This window comes from Pocillopora verrucosa, chromosome 1, assembly GCF_036669915.1.
Source record: "Pocillopora verrucosa isolate sample1 chromosome 1, ASM3666991v2, whole genome shotgun sequence".
NCBI lineage: Eukaryota > Metazoa > Cnidaria > Anthozoa > Scleractinia > Pocilloporidae > Pocillopora > Pocillopora verrucosa.
In genome coordinates, this window is record NC_089312.1 from 31,604,944 (window position 1) to 31,623,020 (window position 18,077).

The 18,077-nt window shown below is 38.1% G+C and overlaps 1 protein-coding gene across 1 annotated transcript; it reads right to left on the reverse strand.

Moving 5' to 3' along the window:
* Positions 1-15,581: 15,581 nt before the first annotated feature.
* On the reverse strand, positions 15,582-17,488 carry LOC136279169 (ficolin-1-like). Its single transcript, XM_066162701.1, has 3 exons — positions 17,392-17,488; positions 16,682-17,068; positions 15,582-15,829 (listed from the first exon to the last, which is right to left on the reverse strand). The coding sequence occupies exons 1-3, from the start codon at positions 17,486-17,488 to the stop codon at positions 15,582-15,584; spliced, it is 732 nt and encodes a 243-aa protein (XP_066018798.1).
* Between the last annotated feature and the right edge of the window lie 589 nt (positions 17,489-18,077).

Here is an 18,077-nt window from a genome sequence, read left to right on the forward strand (position 1 = left end):
TCACCAGCCTAGGTCAGTCTGTATTGGCGAAAAAAACCTGCCCTCTGTCTTGAGTACCCACAAGTCAAGAACTCGGGTCCAAAGCACGGACCTCTCAGCGGGCCAATAACAGTCATTTATTCATCACCTTCATGGGTTGTTCGGAACGCGAAAATACGACAAACTCCCAGTTTGTTTGTTAGTCTCAGGTTGGTAGAAGCATTGCAACATCAATAACGTCAGTAGGTTCATGGGTTCAAAATCCCGCACAGTTTTTTAGGCCTTATTTTCATTACTGGGCTTAAGTCAGTGTTTCTGGTGCAAAGATCGGTTTCATATTCACTATGTCCACATTACAGTGAATGATAATTCTTCACGCCGAAGGCGATTTATAGCGTATTTTTTAAGCGTTGAAGCCGCCAATCCAAGAAGTCTATTTGTAATTTCTCTCTTTAGTCAAGAAAAAATTTGTCACCACTTTTAATGGACAGTTTCTTTGAACTCCATGCTTATTGGAGAGATTCCTTGTTAAATATGAGGCCGATGTTAACAAGCCCGCCATTTTTGAAAAAATTTCGTGCTGGTTCTCGTCAAAACTGAATCATTCGGAATTTTTCTTTGTAAGGCATAAAACCGACGGAAAGAGAAAAACTTGGTTTAGGAAAAAGCCTTCCTAACCCGCTATCATTTTATTTGCTTTAAGTGCATGTCAGCCAAGTGGAAACCCCGAATGTTAAAAACTAACTGCTGGGCGATAATGATCGATGTGCAAAGTTCGCGCTAAAACAGCTTGGCTCCTCTGTAAAATCTGCAAAAAGCACCATTCTATATATTTATTTGATCATGATTATTTTTATTGAAAAAGTCGTGAACTTATGAAAAAAAGTCGCATTCGGCGTCACAAATTTATTCATAAGTCTGGCTAGTTTATATGCCTCATGACACAGATAAGCTATATCATTTATATGTTTTTGTTTTTTTTTTTTTTTTGCGGTCATAAATTTTAAACTTGGGGTGGCAATTATGGACATGTGTCTATTGCGGTTGCTGCCAAACCTTGAGAACCATTTTAACACCTCTTACATGTTTAATGGACATCAATGGAGGCCGTAATGGTCTATAAGCATGGCCTTATGCAGTGTCAAATAGGTTGAAATAGGCTGCTAGGTATACTATTGGATCGGAAAAGACCCACATTGTGACATACGTAGGCAAAAAACACCTGTTTCCTTATGTTATTTAAACGTAAGAAAGTGGAGTCTATTCACATTTCGTCTTGTCTGCTGTGGCAAGCAAAAGACTTGAGGTGGGTTGAATGACCTTTTCTCATCACTACTTTTACTATTTATTATTTTTTTATTTTAAAAACTTTGTTCTCGTGAAAAACTCACCAAAGCTGTCTCTAAGTGCCAAAACTCATGGAGATTCAGCAATTTGAATGATCAGTGAGAACACATCACATTGCATTAATGAGAACATCTTGAGCTTTTGCAAGACTTACTTAAATTATTCCATAGAAATGACTGTTTGTCAAAATGTAAAATTAAAACAATCAACAACATCATAAGAAGATAACAAGGTAAGTGAATGATGTTTTCTCATTTCGTTGACGTTTTTCCCTCCAGTCTTTCATGACAAAGTCTCACCTGCTGTTTTCATTAGGCTTTATTTAGACCTTCAATTTACATTCTGGTCAGGTTCCGTAGGCATCGGTTGCGTAGGTATAAGATATGACATTTTGCACAAGACATTTCTAAGCCATCTGGTTGTCATTTTTGTTTATTGCATTTTCTTGGTCACAAAATATCGACGTTCTGAAATGAGATCTCATGCTTCTATTCTTTTAAGCTTTTTGGACCAGCCAGAGAAAATAATGGGATTATTTTCGCTCGGTTGACTCATTTGCTAAATTAATCAATTAATTAATTTTTATTAATAATATTACAATAATAATAAATGATGATGATAATAGCTATCATTATGGTGGTGATAATAAAGTAATGATACAAAGTTCTGATAATAGTAATAATATATAAAGCCACATCCTCAAGAGCAGGTTTAACCCTCTCCCTCGCCTATCATTTTGCACCTCGGCTCATATTCCCATAGAAGTTTGGTAATAACTTGAAATTAATCTGTTGGAAAGAGAAACATTTCCATCACCCGCTGGCTGCTTTGGTTTTAAAAAAGACGTTTTGCCTTATGCCATAGCAAACAGACGATTTTTACATTTAGGTAAATTTTGCATGAGGAAGTGGACGAACATCCAATGACCAGAATGCTAAATACACTTGGCTTGGAAACGCTGGCAACTTCTTCATGCTGTTTCTTGTTATTAGTGCTATAAGCAGCCTTCATCCGAGGAAATAAGCAACACCTGCAATAGTACAATGGTTAGGCACTGAATTTTTGTTTCCAAATCTAAAGTTACATACTTGATCCACAATCAAGTTTTGTAGTGAAGTTATTTTTTGAATCATCGTTATGATTGATTTAGGTTACCTCGAGGACTACGCATTTAATTTTTTTTTAAATTTTCCGTTTAGTGGACACATGAAATGAAGACCTTCTCAAGTCTGCCAAACCGCACATTAATAGTAGGTGCAGATATTAACTTAACTTGCATAGCGCGCGCCAAGGTATGACGACCGGCTACATCCTAGAAGATGGACCAAGTATATTCAGTGGTTTGATCCCCAGGGTAAACCAGTTGGAGCCAAATGCCTGCAGGGTATATCAAAATCGAAAAAGCTACGCTGCATATCAATGCTCAAGAGGTTGACTATGGAACAGTTTGGAAACTACACTTGTGAGGCTCACAATCATTATGAGGGTTATTGCAGGCAAAACGTTGTCGAGCTGCAAGGTAGGCAAAACATATAAAGTAATCTCCTCGAGAAGCAATAAAGTAATTGATGACATGATTTAGATTGTATAATAGGGTTTGTTTGTGAGCATACATTTGCGTAGAAATTTCATAATAAAGTAAACTGCAAATGCGGTGCCTGCTTAAAGCTCATTCTAATTTGCCGATTTTTAATCATACTGCCTGGGCACAATAAAGTTTGGCAAATCATGATAATTAGAAGAGGAAGAAATTTCATTTTCGAAACAGCATTAAACCAAATGAGTAACACGGAATGATTCATTGCTCACGGAACCCACGAGTTATCTCTTTGCCTACTCTAAAAGCTTTCATCTGTTTATTACTCTAATTAAAAACAGCTGCGCAATCAGCAGGCCTGCAGGAAAATTTACCAACCACACTGTTCGAAAGACTTGTTTATCTCGCCTGATGGACGCAGAGGTTCCCGTAAATTACGTCCGCTCAATTAAGCGGGCACAGAAATTTAAAGAGCCTCCGCAGACCATCAGCGGAAAATGTCCTTCAGTTTAAGCCGCTCCGGCCAAGAAATTACTCAGACATCGACAGTAAGCGTCCACGAGAACACCACTTTGCCGTCGAATCTTCCCAAAGATGTCAGTAAATCAGGAGTTTTCTCAGGCGCTTGCATCGGGAAAATTGAAGGCTGCACCTTCACGTTCAACATTGCCCGTGAAAAAGAAGAAAGCCCAAAGTTCGCGAAGCCCAAGAACAAAGAATCATCACGAGCGATGATTCCGATTCTGATTAGTTAACTGAACTTAATCCGCTTTCCTTAGGAAAATACTTTCCTTCGGATCCTATGACTTTTTCATTTAAAATTTCATCATTGCAGAGCCATTTAGCTTGAATTGGTTTGCCAAGCTGACAACCAGAACTGTTGTTTGTTAAAAAATGCGCATATGATTTGTCCCTACGCGCCTTTAAATTGACAGGCGTCAATCGTGACAGATACTTTTAAAAAATGTTTCAGAGTTTTCCTGGAAGCCTTTTAAATCGCCTTTTAATATCATTATGCAGATAATATGTTTTGATGAAACCTCTCTCTTTCATTTGCATTGCCCTTGTTTTCTCTACCATCTACTCGCTCATAAATTGTTCCGTTTATGGAGAATCTTGCCGTAATTTTCAGCCCTTTATCATTAAGGTTCTTTTCGCAACCATTTGGTTAGGTTAGAAAAAGCATAAAAATGGTTATTCACCAGCTAAGGTCGGTCCGTATTGGGAAAAACTGTGCCCTCCAAGACCTCGTACCACCCATCTAGTGAGTAACATATATTTATCTTCCATGGGCTAGCTACTATATCTAAGAGAAGTCAAGGTGCTTTGTTGGTTGGTGCTAATAATCTTTAGATAGAAAACACTAAAGTGTGCACTTTCTAGTGGATAAGTAACATGGATAGAAAAAGACAGAAGCATGGGCAAAACCGATTGGACATGATAGAACTTCCACAAGGCGTGGGCTTACTATTTAAGATGTCTTTGCCGTGACGAAGCTCTCTTTATCCCTTTAGCGTTTCCTTAATTACTTACCTTCCCTGCTTTACTTGATCTTTACTCACTGACGGCTTCTCAAATTTTGCTTTCTTTCTTCAAAAAAAATATCAATCGTCATCTGAAATGCTTCCCTGGCACCAGAGATTGTGAAGGATCCTAAGAACCAAGCTGTTAACGCTGGTTTCAACGCAACATTTGAATGCGCCGCCACAGGTCATTCCATGCCGTCTATCACATGGATAAAGAACGATGACGCACTTGCTGCACAGTTTAACAACTGGATTAGAGAAGCTGAGATTTTCCTCGACGACGAGCAAATTCATAGCCAGCTGGTGATAAGGGTGTAAAGAGGGAAGATAATGGAAAATATTACTGCTTTGCAAATAACAGCGCGGGAGAAAAGCATCAAAGCCGGCATTCTTGTCCACAAAGTATCTAGGTGAGATATATGCTCTATATTTCTTACCTTGGCATTAATTTAATTATGAAACGACCATTTCTTTTGGGAAAGCGATGAAAGTACTTGAAAGATATTCTTTCACTTGAATACTGGACATATGTATCACAGAGAGCAGCTCTGGGGAAATAGCTTCCAAATCTCACGTTCCTGTTCATTAAAAATTAGGTGAGGTTGCATGTTGATAATAAGCATTGAATTTATTTTCCTTGAAGGGCAATCATGTAGCAGAACTCAGTATGAGATTTTACTCTAACTAAATTAAAGAAAAACATCATTTTTGCCGACTGAGCAATTAAATGAAAGTTGAAATTTAATATTTCCTCGCTTTCAAAAAAAAAATGCGATTATACGTATTTTTGGGACTATTGTATGTTACCCAATTGCAATCTGAATTCTTTAACTTAATATCTGTAGCAAGGTGATTAGACTGGCAGAGTATTATCAGTATTCTTCGCTTTCTTTGCATTAGAGGTACAACACAACGTAAGCAACTTATGAATAATTATCACCTTTGTCTATTATTTTATGCTCGGTAATGCATGCACACCTGCGAAAGCCGCGTTGCCGAATGAGATAAGAACGCTGAAACAGGCTGGACGACATCCCAACATTGCCAACCTAATTGGAACACGGGTTTAAGGAGGTGAGGTTTATTTCGACTATCCAAATAACATTCTTATTAATCTACGCAAAAAATAAGAGTTTATTTATGTGATGAAGTTTACTGGGCTGGGTATTTAGGGTGCAAGAAAACTCGATCTCGCAGAGATTCTAAAGACGAACATCTCCATGGAACTGTACCCTATGAAAATTATCGAGGAGGCGAACGGTCAAAAGGATATCTTGGTCAATTTTCAGAATTCTACAAAAAAGCTTTGAGACGAGCAAAACTCAGCAAATATATGGATTTGCGGTGTTTTCAAGATGTTAGTGGATGAAAGTTAGAGAGATGCCTCCGGGTTTGAGGCAATCTGCGACTTCATTGGAGTATATGCTATGCAATGATATGCCTTTTTGCCCCGATTAACGCCTGAATTTTGAGAATTCTTTCTACAAATTATAAAATTTCGATATGCAAAAATTAATTAAGGTCGAAGAGTCTCCTCTGGTAACGCTGCAATGGAAAATATTTCAGGTGAAGTTACCATCTTTTGTCCGTACACTGACTGAATACAGCATGTAATTTGTAGCGAGAGCGAATTCCGTGAGCTTTCTTAATGCATTCGCTTCGCACCCAAGAAATCTTTAAAATTTACACTTTCGATCGCTTTCCACACGGGTGGTCTGGCCGAACATCAATTTTTAGCTTGCGACCACGCAAAAAGGGAATTGGAGAACAAATAAACTATTTTTAAAACATGTGTCCTAAACCCTTTTTATGGGCAAATAGTCAAAGAAATTTTTTTTTTCCGACGGGAAGTCGAGAGGACCGCTCTCAGCGAGAGCGGCACTTGAAATTTCAAACTCATTCTTTTTTTCCATAGCTAATCTATCAAAGGTATATGGTAACTTTTGCAAAACTGATGCGACCAACCCGCAGTACTCCCTAACGTGCGTGCTGTTAGTTGGTTTGAGGGTACTTTCTCATGTCGTCGACTTCCCGTCAATTTGTAGCAGCAAATTTGCTTCTGATAGCCAACTTTTCTTTCCTTAGAGACAATTCCTTGAAAGCTTTCTGAGGTGCAAGGGTGACGGAAGTAAGGAATATGCGAATGTGCATTGTAAGCTGAATGATCGACAGCTGCTCAAAATTGCTCTACAAGTGGCCTTAGGAATGAAACATTTAGAAGAGCAGAAAGTTAGCCGGACCTTTTCCTAGCAAAGCTCTTGATGGAAATTTAACTCAGTTATTTGCTTTTTGCTTTTGCCGATGATATTTGCACGATAGAGAATCAATAAGGCAACTTTTTTTTTTCCAGTGCATTCACCGCGACCTTGTCGCGAGAAATGTTTTTATCGATCTAAACATGGTGGCAAAAGTCGGAGACTTTGGATTAGCGAGGGAAATCACGAAGGATAGATTATACATGAAAACCTCATGCGTAAGTACTGTGCCACTAATTGTAACTTTCCTAGCTACTTTTACTAATACTGACTGTATTAAATTATTTCCCTCTAAACCAGACAGACAAATGGCCCCATATAAATCCTGCCATAATTTATATCGATTACCTTATTTATGATCTATGGTGTAACTAACATCCAACCAAACGGATGGAAAATCCTTAGGTTGGCGAAGTGACTTGTTGGCTTGTTCATTCCAGGTTACACAAGTTAATGTTACAAGATCATGCACACCTCCCATTTTCACAGGCTAAAGTTCCATGGAGATGGTCGTCTTTAGAATCTCTGCAGATCGCCTTTATACATTTATACGTTTATACATCCAAGAGCGATGTGTAAGTGACACGAAAAGTAGTATACAAAGTTGTTATACACCCGATGCAAACGTAGAGTATCTTGGAACGAAACATTTATAGTATTGTTACAAGTCAGATTTTATCGCATCGTCAAAACTTTGCAGTGTTTGGTGCCAAAGCATGATAACTAATGACTCTCAGACACTTTCAACTATGATTGTTGGTTATTGTTGTTTTTTTCAGCTGTAAATTTTCAAATAGGATAGGAAGGAAGGCAAGTTTTAAGCTCGGTTAAAAATTCTGATTACCATGAGAAATGGAACCTCAGTTTTTATTAAAACATGGCCAACAGTGCTGGTATCATTGCACATGTCTATACTCATATGAAATACCACTTATCATTAGAAAGACTGACCAACCTTGAATTACTTAATTTTCCCGCGAAACGCTTAAATAATCCGAAACCTCCATAATGCCACGCGAACATTACACAACGTGTAATCAGAATATTAATTTCAGACAAATTTGTTCCCATGTCAATCAAACGTCAGCGAGTACATACTTAACTGAAAGTAAGTCATCAATCGTTGCTTTTTGGCTCTCAAGGTTTTTTTTTCGCCCATTCATAGGTGGTCGTTTGGCATACTAGTTTGGGAAATGGCAACTTATGGTAGGTCACTAAATATTTGATGAAATAGAAATGTCAATATAAAAGTGAGCGCTGACGATGGGAAAAGGGTCGGAAATGCGTACAAATTCACATCGGTTGAAGAATTCCAAAATACTTTGTTTTATAGTCTGTGAGAGGTTTTTTGTATGTTATTCGACAAGTAATGGATCAAAAGGGATTATTTTAATAAGTTGAAACATTCTAGGAACAACATTATTAGGTCTCCTTTGCAATTTTGAGCTCACTGGCTGTATGTCAACAGATGTGTTAGAGGGAGAGACAGGTTAAAACTCTATAATCAATTAAGGTCAAGTTACCATATCCTGCGCTTAAAGTCATAGGATCTTGGTCACAATCATATAATTATAGAATCTGTAAAATCGTGTAGAATTTACAAACTATGCTGTTAAAGAAAGATCTTATCCGTTTCGTTGAGAGATACAAAGAAGCAAATAAATACTGATTTTCCCCACCAGGAATCAAGATCCAGCCCTCTGATTTTGTGTATAATTGAAATAATCATTGCAGAAATAATTGAACTCATTATTGCCGAAAAGTTGTTCCTTTCTAAAATTGTTTTTCCGATCTGCAAGCGAAGTATCGTACCGTTATTTCCCTCTTTTTGTATTTATCCTGATTTTGATTGTGCAATTGTTTTTGGAACAAAATTTTTTTCTTAAAGTTTCCAAAATTGTATAACATTCCACTAAGAAATGCACCGCTTTGGTATTTGGTTCGGGGAACAGATAATATCTAAAGAAAAAAATACACGAGTATACTTTCAGGAGAAATGGAGGTTTCTGTGTTCATTACCCTTCAATTAATTTTGACAACGTGCAGCTCGCCTAGTAATCTGTCGGTATGTATCAGTTTCTTGTAAATTGACGTCCGTAACGAGTTCTCGTTACGGCTTCACGCTCCGCTGTCTATGAAAGGAAGCGTACCATCTTCTTGGAATTCTCTGGTAAACTGCATGTCACTGTTTTTTCCTTTAAGGTGGTGAGGGAATACGTCGATTTCGTCGTGTCGTAGGGCGGTGAAAGTATCCTCAACGTAGCATAGCCAAAGCGATATCTTCTGTCGGCAAGTCGAAAGGGAGCGTTCCTCGAAGTTATGCATCACATTTTCTACTACAACAACAGAAACTGGAGACCCCAGAGCTACATCGTGCAACTTGTTTGTGGTGTTTACTGTTGTACTGCAAATAAGTTGACGTTAGCCAAAGGGTCATTAAGTCCTCGGTCGGTTGCGGTAGAGGGTCGGCAGATCGTGAGATTGCAGTGTCAATACATTCTAGTGCCAGTTGAAGTGGAATACATGTGAAAAGCGATTTCACATTAAATGACACTAGTTTGTAGTCTATACAGGTATCTGTACAGTCTTGTTGGCGTTAATGAAGTCGTCCGTGGATGGTAGTTTACGTCTGGACCTGCCGATCAACGGTTTTAGTATTGTTATCAGGTACTTGGAAAAATGGTTTCAGTCTTTTATAAGGGACGGGAAGAGATGTTCCTTACTCAGTTGTCGTCCGATTCACTTCGTCTCTGTTCTATGTTGCGTAGCAACAAGTTCTCTTTTGCGTACCAACAAGATGACTGAATGTGCCTGTACTGGACATCAATTGGAAATGACACGACTGCTTCGCAACAAAGAACAGAGACGAAGCAAACTGGACGAAAACTGGGTAATGGCTGAACTTACAATAATAAATCCTTGAAACTTTCAATACTCGAGAATCTCTAAATTTCGAGGAAATAAGTTATGAATCGTTAAAAAACAGCGATCAGATATATAAAGCTTTGATAACTCTGGGACCATTATCTCAAAAGTATGGGATAAAAATCAACTTTCAAATATCGGAGGATTCCTTTCGTCAAAGCTTTCGAATTCAGGTTCCATTGTCCGAGCCCGGAAGTAACAACCCACAAAATGATTCCCCTTCTCGTCTACGTCCGAAAATACTACCGGCCAGTACTTGTACGAGAATGTAATTTTTAGAATATCCTTATCGAGGAGCGTTCTAATCAATGTGGTGAAGTTTTATTCAAATGTCTCAATGCTTACAGCAAATCCCTCAGTGGCGCGCGAGTCATTTGGAGTTTTTTCTTTAGTGAAAAAAATTGGGCTCCTATATTTTTTGTTTACTTTATTCGGATTATGAGCACAAACAGAAAGCTCACTATTAACGGTCAAACAATACGACGTAGATATTAACCCATATTATTATTTCCAAGCTTGGAGTTCGTAATGATGTAATGACGAATGATTTGAAAAGATATCGTTTTCATCAAATAACAAGGAAAAATCTTGGGTACCTCTTTCTAAATTGTGTATCCGTTGGTAAAACAAAGTTTTATGTTTTGTGCAAACAAATATCATATACATACACAAACAAATTGACCGAACGGTGTCCACATAATGCAGGTTTGTCTGGAGCAAATTTACCGAAGTTGTCTTTTCAGAACATAAACCGAAAATACCTTGGAACAGAAACCTCTGAACTGTAAGGTAAGATTTCGCTTTTTTTTTTCGGTTCTTGTAATTTCCCTATCATTTTTTGAATTGCAAGTGATAGTTAGCGCAGGAAGGAACAATGCGAAAAACTGGTCAGTTCATAATATTGAAAAAGAGAGATAAAAACAAACCAATAAAAACAAGCTTGTTACGATTTCGTGAGAGCCAGTCGGATTTCTTTCATCATCAGATATTTTTTTTTCTGATAATTGATCTGCTAGATACTTTAATTGAAAGTCTGGCTAGATTTTGGTTGAAAGGCAACATGTTAATTAATATTAATAGGCAACATATTAAATATAGCAATCGGTAGTCAATCAAAATTCGTGTTCATATCTTCAGTCTTTTAAAAAACACGCAAATAGCTATTTCGATCTCTTTCTTTCACCGGCACTCATTTTCTCAGTTTCTGTGTTCACCAATAAAATGTTCCCCGGTTGCTGTTGGTTCCATTATACTGATATGTTTTTTAGTCCTAGAAACGGTTTTTGTGATGTTGTCATCTATATACGATTTTTTATCTACGGTATCTGGAAGAGACGTGTACTTTATCTATACGTTGGGCTCTAATACACAAGATATAAAGACTTCCAAGGACTTGTAAGAACGACACAGTACCACTGAGTCCCGATGCTAGTTTAATGTAATATGTAGCAACATCCGATACGAATAGAATCTTCTAAATAGAAGATATGCCGTGAACTTGCGTAAAAGAACACTTTTCATCCGTTTACTTGCTCCTTTCGAGAAGAGTCCATCAAGGTATAAACGTTTTTTTAGAAGGACAGAATAACTTTACCTTTTGATCTCCCAAGTCAGTGAACGCTATCCCGTCTTCAAATTTACAGTCTTCTGATTTCTTTACAAGACTCTGATTTGTTCTTTAGAAGTAGGTAAACCTCTAAGCTTGAAAAGTTGCAAACATAAAGGCCATCGTCTAGAGCGACTGCTGAAAGTAAGCTCTTTTTGTGGGAAATTCCATCGATATGACATTCGATATTCTAGTCGGGTAGGTCGCGAGTTTGACTCCGGTACCAGCAATGCCAACTCTATTGTAATGTGATTTCACCTGTTTAATTCCTCTCTCGACATCGTCTGCACAAAGAATGTTTTCACTTGCAGCACAGATTGAAGTTGGCTTTTCTGAAGGAGGGCGAACCTGGACAGGCTTCAAGTTTCCGAATTTAGTGACTCAATTTTGTAGATGGGTGTTCAGTCGTTTTCGTAGAACGGATACTGTGCCATCAAGCGGTAAAATGAAACGAGGTAGCTGAAACAACGGATCAGCTCGATTTTTTAAGCTTCCTGGCTTGACAATTACCTTGCCTTCAAGGTCATTGAAGCGAATCAAAGATGAAGCACGTTCTGCGATAAAACAACAACACCATTGATGAAACACAAGTCTCTAGCATCGTTGAACGTTCCTTCGGGCACTTCAACGTCTACAGGTTGGTGCAGTCGCAACTCTATTACACGAGCCTCGCGAGAATCAAAATCATAGTCCAAGCAACAATTTTACCTTGGGTTCCACGTTTAAGGGCGATAAGTCTTTTGCATAAAGAGGTCTTTTCACCTTAATTTGATTTCCAGAAGCGATACTTTTCTGGCACCACGGTGTAAAACCACAAACATTACTTCTTCTAAAACATATAAGACTGCAGGTCTGGTAAGGTGCACGATTGGTTTAACTGCCATGCGATCTTTGTTTCGCACACAATCGAGGGTAACGCATTTCCTAAGTTTTCTGCGAATATCAAAGCTTCCAGAATCACGCAGGGTGCGTATTGAGACAAAGTTACTTATTGCGCCTTCAAGGTCAATGAACTAGTCAGCCCAGCTGCAATTAAGACTCTTCCCAAGGTGAATTACATCTGGCAAGGCAATAACAAGGAACAGATCTGCAGGCAAGGTCTAATTCTTTGCGCTAGAATTCATTGCTGATAAGACCTTCCTATTACATTCCTCGCAAAATTCTGAGCGCTTATAAATCGGTATCTATAGGCGTTTTATACTACAGAGTAGGCTCTTTACTGATATATTTATACAATACGAAATACCAAACCATTCCAATACACACTCTATAATTCGTTTCCTGCTTCAGCCAGTATGGTCTGAGGCTCCAGATTCCATTGTTCGTCCGTATTTCAAGCAAAATTGTCGCTCTTGCCGCCTTATTTCGGAGCCATGTGATAAAGTTTCACATCAAAATCTCCCAAGCCAAATTTACTGAACAACTTCTTTTGACCAAGGAACGAAATAAGGTGCTTTTCCAGCGCCATTATGGTGTTTATATCATTTTATCACATAAACTGCGGTGTTACACAGGGATTTCCGGCCCTGAGAAAAGTCGTAACAACACACGTGAAAAAATATCGTTTTTTTTTCACCTGTGTTGATATAGCCAATCAGCGGCTGACACGTCACTCACCTTTGGCGCCACTCGGTCAGGTTGATGAATGAATGGCAAAGCCTTCACGATTCTCAATACCAATCCACTAAAAAAAAAACTGAAAGTTACGTATTCAGTGGCTTAGGTGGCTGAGAATGAAAATCGACGACTGGATGATTTACCACTGGCCGATTTTGGCCGTTACCTGAAAGACTTCTTCTGTCTGTAAGGACAAAGTCAATAAATGAGAATTTTATAAATTGAAAATTACGATCATTCTTTTTTTTGTAATCATGATTCAACACATTTTTCCATCTTAGGAATTAGCGCCAACGCACTCTACGATTGTTGTTCGGGGATTGTCGATTCATTTATTTTCATTCATAAATGAAGTCGGCTTTTCTTCACTGTAAAGGGCTATTGTGTTTATATAATAAACAAAATAATACATATACTCGACATCTCACTCGTTCGCTGCGCTCACTCGCGAACTATCGAGGTAAACGCTCGAGGAGAAATTCCATATCGACGCGCACTCATCTATTATTCTCTATGTTAGGAATATGGCTTCTGTGACTCTCAAATGCCATTTCCGAATCAATTTGATAAATGCTTACAACAACAGTTTTAAAATACTATCATTGAAGGCCATCGCGTAAGTTGACGATCGAGTTGGGTATCAAAGATCATATAATCGATATGTGACATATGACCTTGATGTGGATGGTCCATGCGGTAATTATTAACGAAATATGACACTCTGGCGTACTCCTACTGATCTTTAATAAAAACGTACTTTTATCGGACAAAATAAATCAACCATCCTTACTTTAGAGCCAGTTTTTAGGATATTTAGGGCGATCCGGTCTTTTTTCGGCTTTCAGTAAAAGCCCACCACAAATGTCAGTTGTCAGTTAGATTTTCAGCGATTTGTCAGTTGTCAATTACAATTTTAGCCATTTGCCAGTAATCAGTTAACCCCATCCTTTACGGTCTACTGAAACTACACAAACCTGGTTTCCCGATGAGACCTTTTGTTTCTTTCTGTGGTTCTCCTACATACCAACTATCCAAGTATCTGACGACAATACTATAACCGCTGACCGGCAAATCCAGATGTAAACTGCAATTCACCGAGGGCTTTATTAACGCCGCCAAGACTGTATAGATACCTGAAATTACTCTTAACAGTATTTCACCTAAACTGGCACTAATATGTATTGTCATTGCAATCCCACGTTCTACCGACCCTCCACCACTGCCGACAGAGGACTTAATGGACTTACGGTACCTTTGCTAACTTTCAGTACAAAGGTAAACACTACAAACAGTTGAACGGTAATTGTACATGTCAGTTACTGACAAACGTCAGAGACAATGACAAACAGAGGAAGAGATAGCGAACGGTTTGTAAGATCAATTAATATGACTGCCACGCTTCCTGCATCGAAGAGATTGGAAGAAACCTCACAACAAGACTGACTGATCACAAGCGAGCGACGAGGAAAAAATGATGTCAACAATCACATTGCTGAACATCATCGACTTACGAACCACACAATTTACTGAGACTTTGCGCAATGCCTAGTCAACAGCAACGATTATTATCAACGACTGACCTATTAAGCTGGTTTACAAACTTAGAACAGACCCCCTCAACAAGTGCCAACCACCACCAGCACCATACAAACGACTCATTCATGACATTTACATTAAAAACGAACAGAACGGGACCGATCAATCACGACCAACTTAAGCCACTTGAGTTTTGCAGCCAATAACACCACTGCGAAACTGACCAATCAGTTTATACAAACCGGACTTAGAACATTCGACTGACAACAACTATTCACTTGACTCTGATGATGACTTCCACTCAGGTTGTCGAAACGTCAGTCACCACTGCCGACAAGAGTCCTTCTCTGGACTACACTCACCTGGACGATTAGAATACACTGTCTCAAGTTACCCCCGGGTTCGGTTTGCTGCGTGGAATGTTTACTTTTCAGTGTTCTCTTTTAGGCAAAAATAGTTGATGGATTATAACACCTATCACTCTGACCACAGTTTTTCCTAAAAAGGAAAGGATGGTGAAGGTATGTGGCTACCACACACAAATAATTTATGTTTCATCAGCCTCGGTTAATCCCGAGTCCATGCTTAAGTTTTTACTTTGTCATGAATTAAACTAGCTGTGACTAAAATACAATGAATCATCCGGTCTCTTCTGGATGAGTTTCCAACCTGCTATGATATGTTCTGGTCAAGGAAGACCTGAGCCCCTTTTTTAACAAATTCCATTAAAGCACTTAAAACCTATATTAGTTCAAATTAGCATAATTTCGTGTAAGTACATTTTTCTTCGTTTCTTTTAATTGTTGTATTCGACGAATTACACAATATATTCCTTGTGTCTGGTTGGTGACCGAGATTTTTATATGTCCGCTTTGTGCAACGTGGAAAAAGACATCGAGTGTTCCTCCGACTGCCCGAATACAAAGTTTCAGCGCGTATGGCAGTAATGTTAAAATAGCAGGTATGTGATATTTTGGCGGGGGAAAAACCCCTTTCCATTTGGAGACATGTTGTGATTTCGAAGAGTAAGAAAATATGAAGGACACACAATACACGCGAACCATTCAGATATGTCTGGAGACAAGAAGATGCTTCACGGCTCAGTTGGTGTGGCTGAGTTTTCCCATAACCTTCTCCGCACTTTGGTTCGACATACTTCGCTCATTCAGCGAGTTACACAAGAATCAACTAATACATTGCAAATACATTTTATTGTCAACTTTTTAAACACGATCTCGTAAATTTTCCATAAATTATTCTTCTGGGCAATCCAGCTTGATCTTCATTTCAGATTTGATGATGGGCGTATCTGGGAATTCACTCCCTTTAGACCATCTCATACCAGCTGGGCTGTAATTACCGTTGAGGTTCGAGTAACCACAGGCCTTTGAACTGTTTGAAAACCACCAAGCGCCAAATTCTTTAGTACAGGTTGTGTCGTCTTTATCTATTGTTGAAAATTGGGCGTGGTTATTGCTACTAAAAGAATCGTTGACATTTCCTTTAGAGAGAGAGAGAGAAAGAACAAGTATATGATTAAAGTAATTTAGTGTTATTATAATCGTTTATAGAACGCTTTTCTCAAACAGAGTTTGCATATAAAATAAAATGATAAAACCTGGGACAGAATTTAAAATCTCATCAATAGCGTAATAATTATAGGTTCTTTCTCTAAATACTGAAATACAATAAATTACATAAACAATTGGCACAGGCCTGTCGTAATGGGTGAGTTTTCAACTATTTTATTATTATTATTTTTAATCTTAAGTCTCACATAGTCGTATATCCTTGAGGGTCTACATGATGATCCGCATTGGCTTTTTTAATGCGACATGCAGGGGCTTCAGGAAAACTTTTGTTAAGTGAACATCCAATAAAAAACATCGAACATCGGCTGTCTATCTAAAGGCAGGTTGTGAATTGCGCATTCATCAGTCCCCTACGTACGTATGAGCAATTAAGGCTAAATTCTAGTGTCCGTGTTCGCTGAATATAACTTATCAACATCGTACCTATCAACTTCATCTTAATCATCAAATCGAATGTCAGATCACTTTCAACCTATGGATATCTCCTCGCTTCAAAGTCCAGCTGATTTATTTATTTGTTACTTTAGACGTTCAGTCCATGAATCAAAATAATTATGACATACCACAAAAAATTATATTTTGAAGTCCCTCCGACGATCAAAGTGCAAGACTGCATCGAAAGGTTGTATTATTCTTAAGGCGTAACATACCGTTCAAAATTAAGTAAGGGTAATTTTCGAAGTAAAACATCTAGCTGATTAAATAATTTGTTTTTTCACCTTAAACTAATCACAGTAATTATGACCTAGCAAATAACTTACCTGAAGACATCCCACCAATAATCAAGGAATAATTTTTTAATTCCGATTCAACTGCGAACAAGTCGTACTCGGCGTAAGTATGATGAATTTTCTGATTTAGTTCAAAGTCCAGATCTATTCGTAGCTTGTTCTTTGTTCTCCAAGTGAGGCGGTTTATCTTGTCCAGACCCAACCAATATTCACCATTCTTGTTACCAAAGCCATGCTTGTAGTCGCACCAAGTACGATTAAAATCGACAGATCCGTTCACTCTCCTCTGGATCACTGTCCATCCTCCGCCGGCCGTGCTCTGGTTACAGTACACATCAAAGATACCTAAACCATCAGGATCAATCGCATAGACACCGCTGGTTGTATTACCATCAATATAAAGCTCAGCACAATTAGCTGTTGAATAAAAGTTTTATGTGATAAGCTAAACTGAAAAAACAATGAGAAAAATGACCTAGTTAAAGTTGATTTTAATCCAGGCAAAAACAAGCTTAAGAAACAAAAACACAGTCATTGGAAAGATAATGATGAGAATGACGAGAGGGCAAAAAATGAAAAAAAAATTACACATTAAAATCCATATTATCGTGGTTGCACAGAAAGTCTACTCAGCTGAACACAGGACGAGAATTGACGCCATAACATCAACCTAGGTTACTGCAGTACACAAGAAAAATAATAATTTGTGAGTATGGAAAAAAGAATAACCTGGCACAAACCTTTAGATGATGTGATGGGATGAGCCAAAATCTGACTCTCAGAAACCAACGCAATGAACAAAAGGATTTGGAAAGAACATGGGAAAATACGAGACATTGTACCAATGTTCAACTCAACCTAAACTTGAACTTCTTAAAGAAGCGAGAATGCTAAGTTATTGTGTTAGAATTGCTGTTGTCAACTGAATTTATACTCCCCGATGGTAGCCGATGGAAGGACATTTTTCAGTTCAGAGCTAACCACCTATTTTCGTAGAGCAGGACATTTTTAAATTTAAATGGCTTCTAACTTAGGAGTTCAAGGAAGTTTTTTTCATAAACGTCATGCGGAGGCCTTAAGGAAGGAATGAAAACAGCCCACGCCTTTAAACTTCCCTATTTACAACAATTAGTGCAAGAAATTAACAGTTTTCTTTAATTCATGACTGTTTCGTTTTTAAACATGAATACATATAAAAGAAATAAATACAAATTATATGTTTCACTTCAAATTCTGAAAAAGTTTCTCAACCTCGAACGAATTTTGCGCATTTTCATGTATTATCATTGTAATAAACATCCATCCCGGAAATTTTAAGCAAGGAGTTTTAGAAAAGAGAGTTGTGCGAAGCCAGTTAGGCCAGGTTTCCTTATTGTTCTTTAATGTGAAGCGACTTTCTCTAATATTTTCCTCTTCATAGGTTATG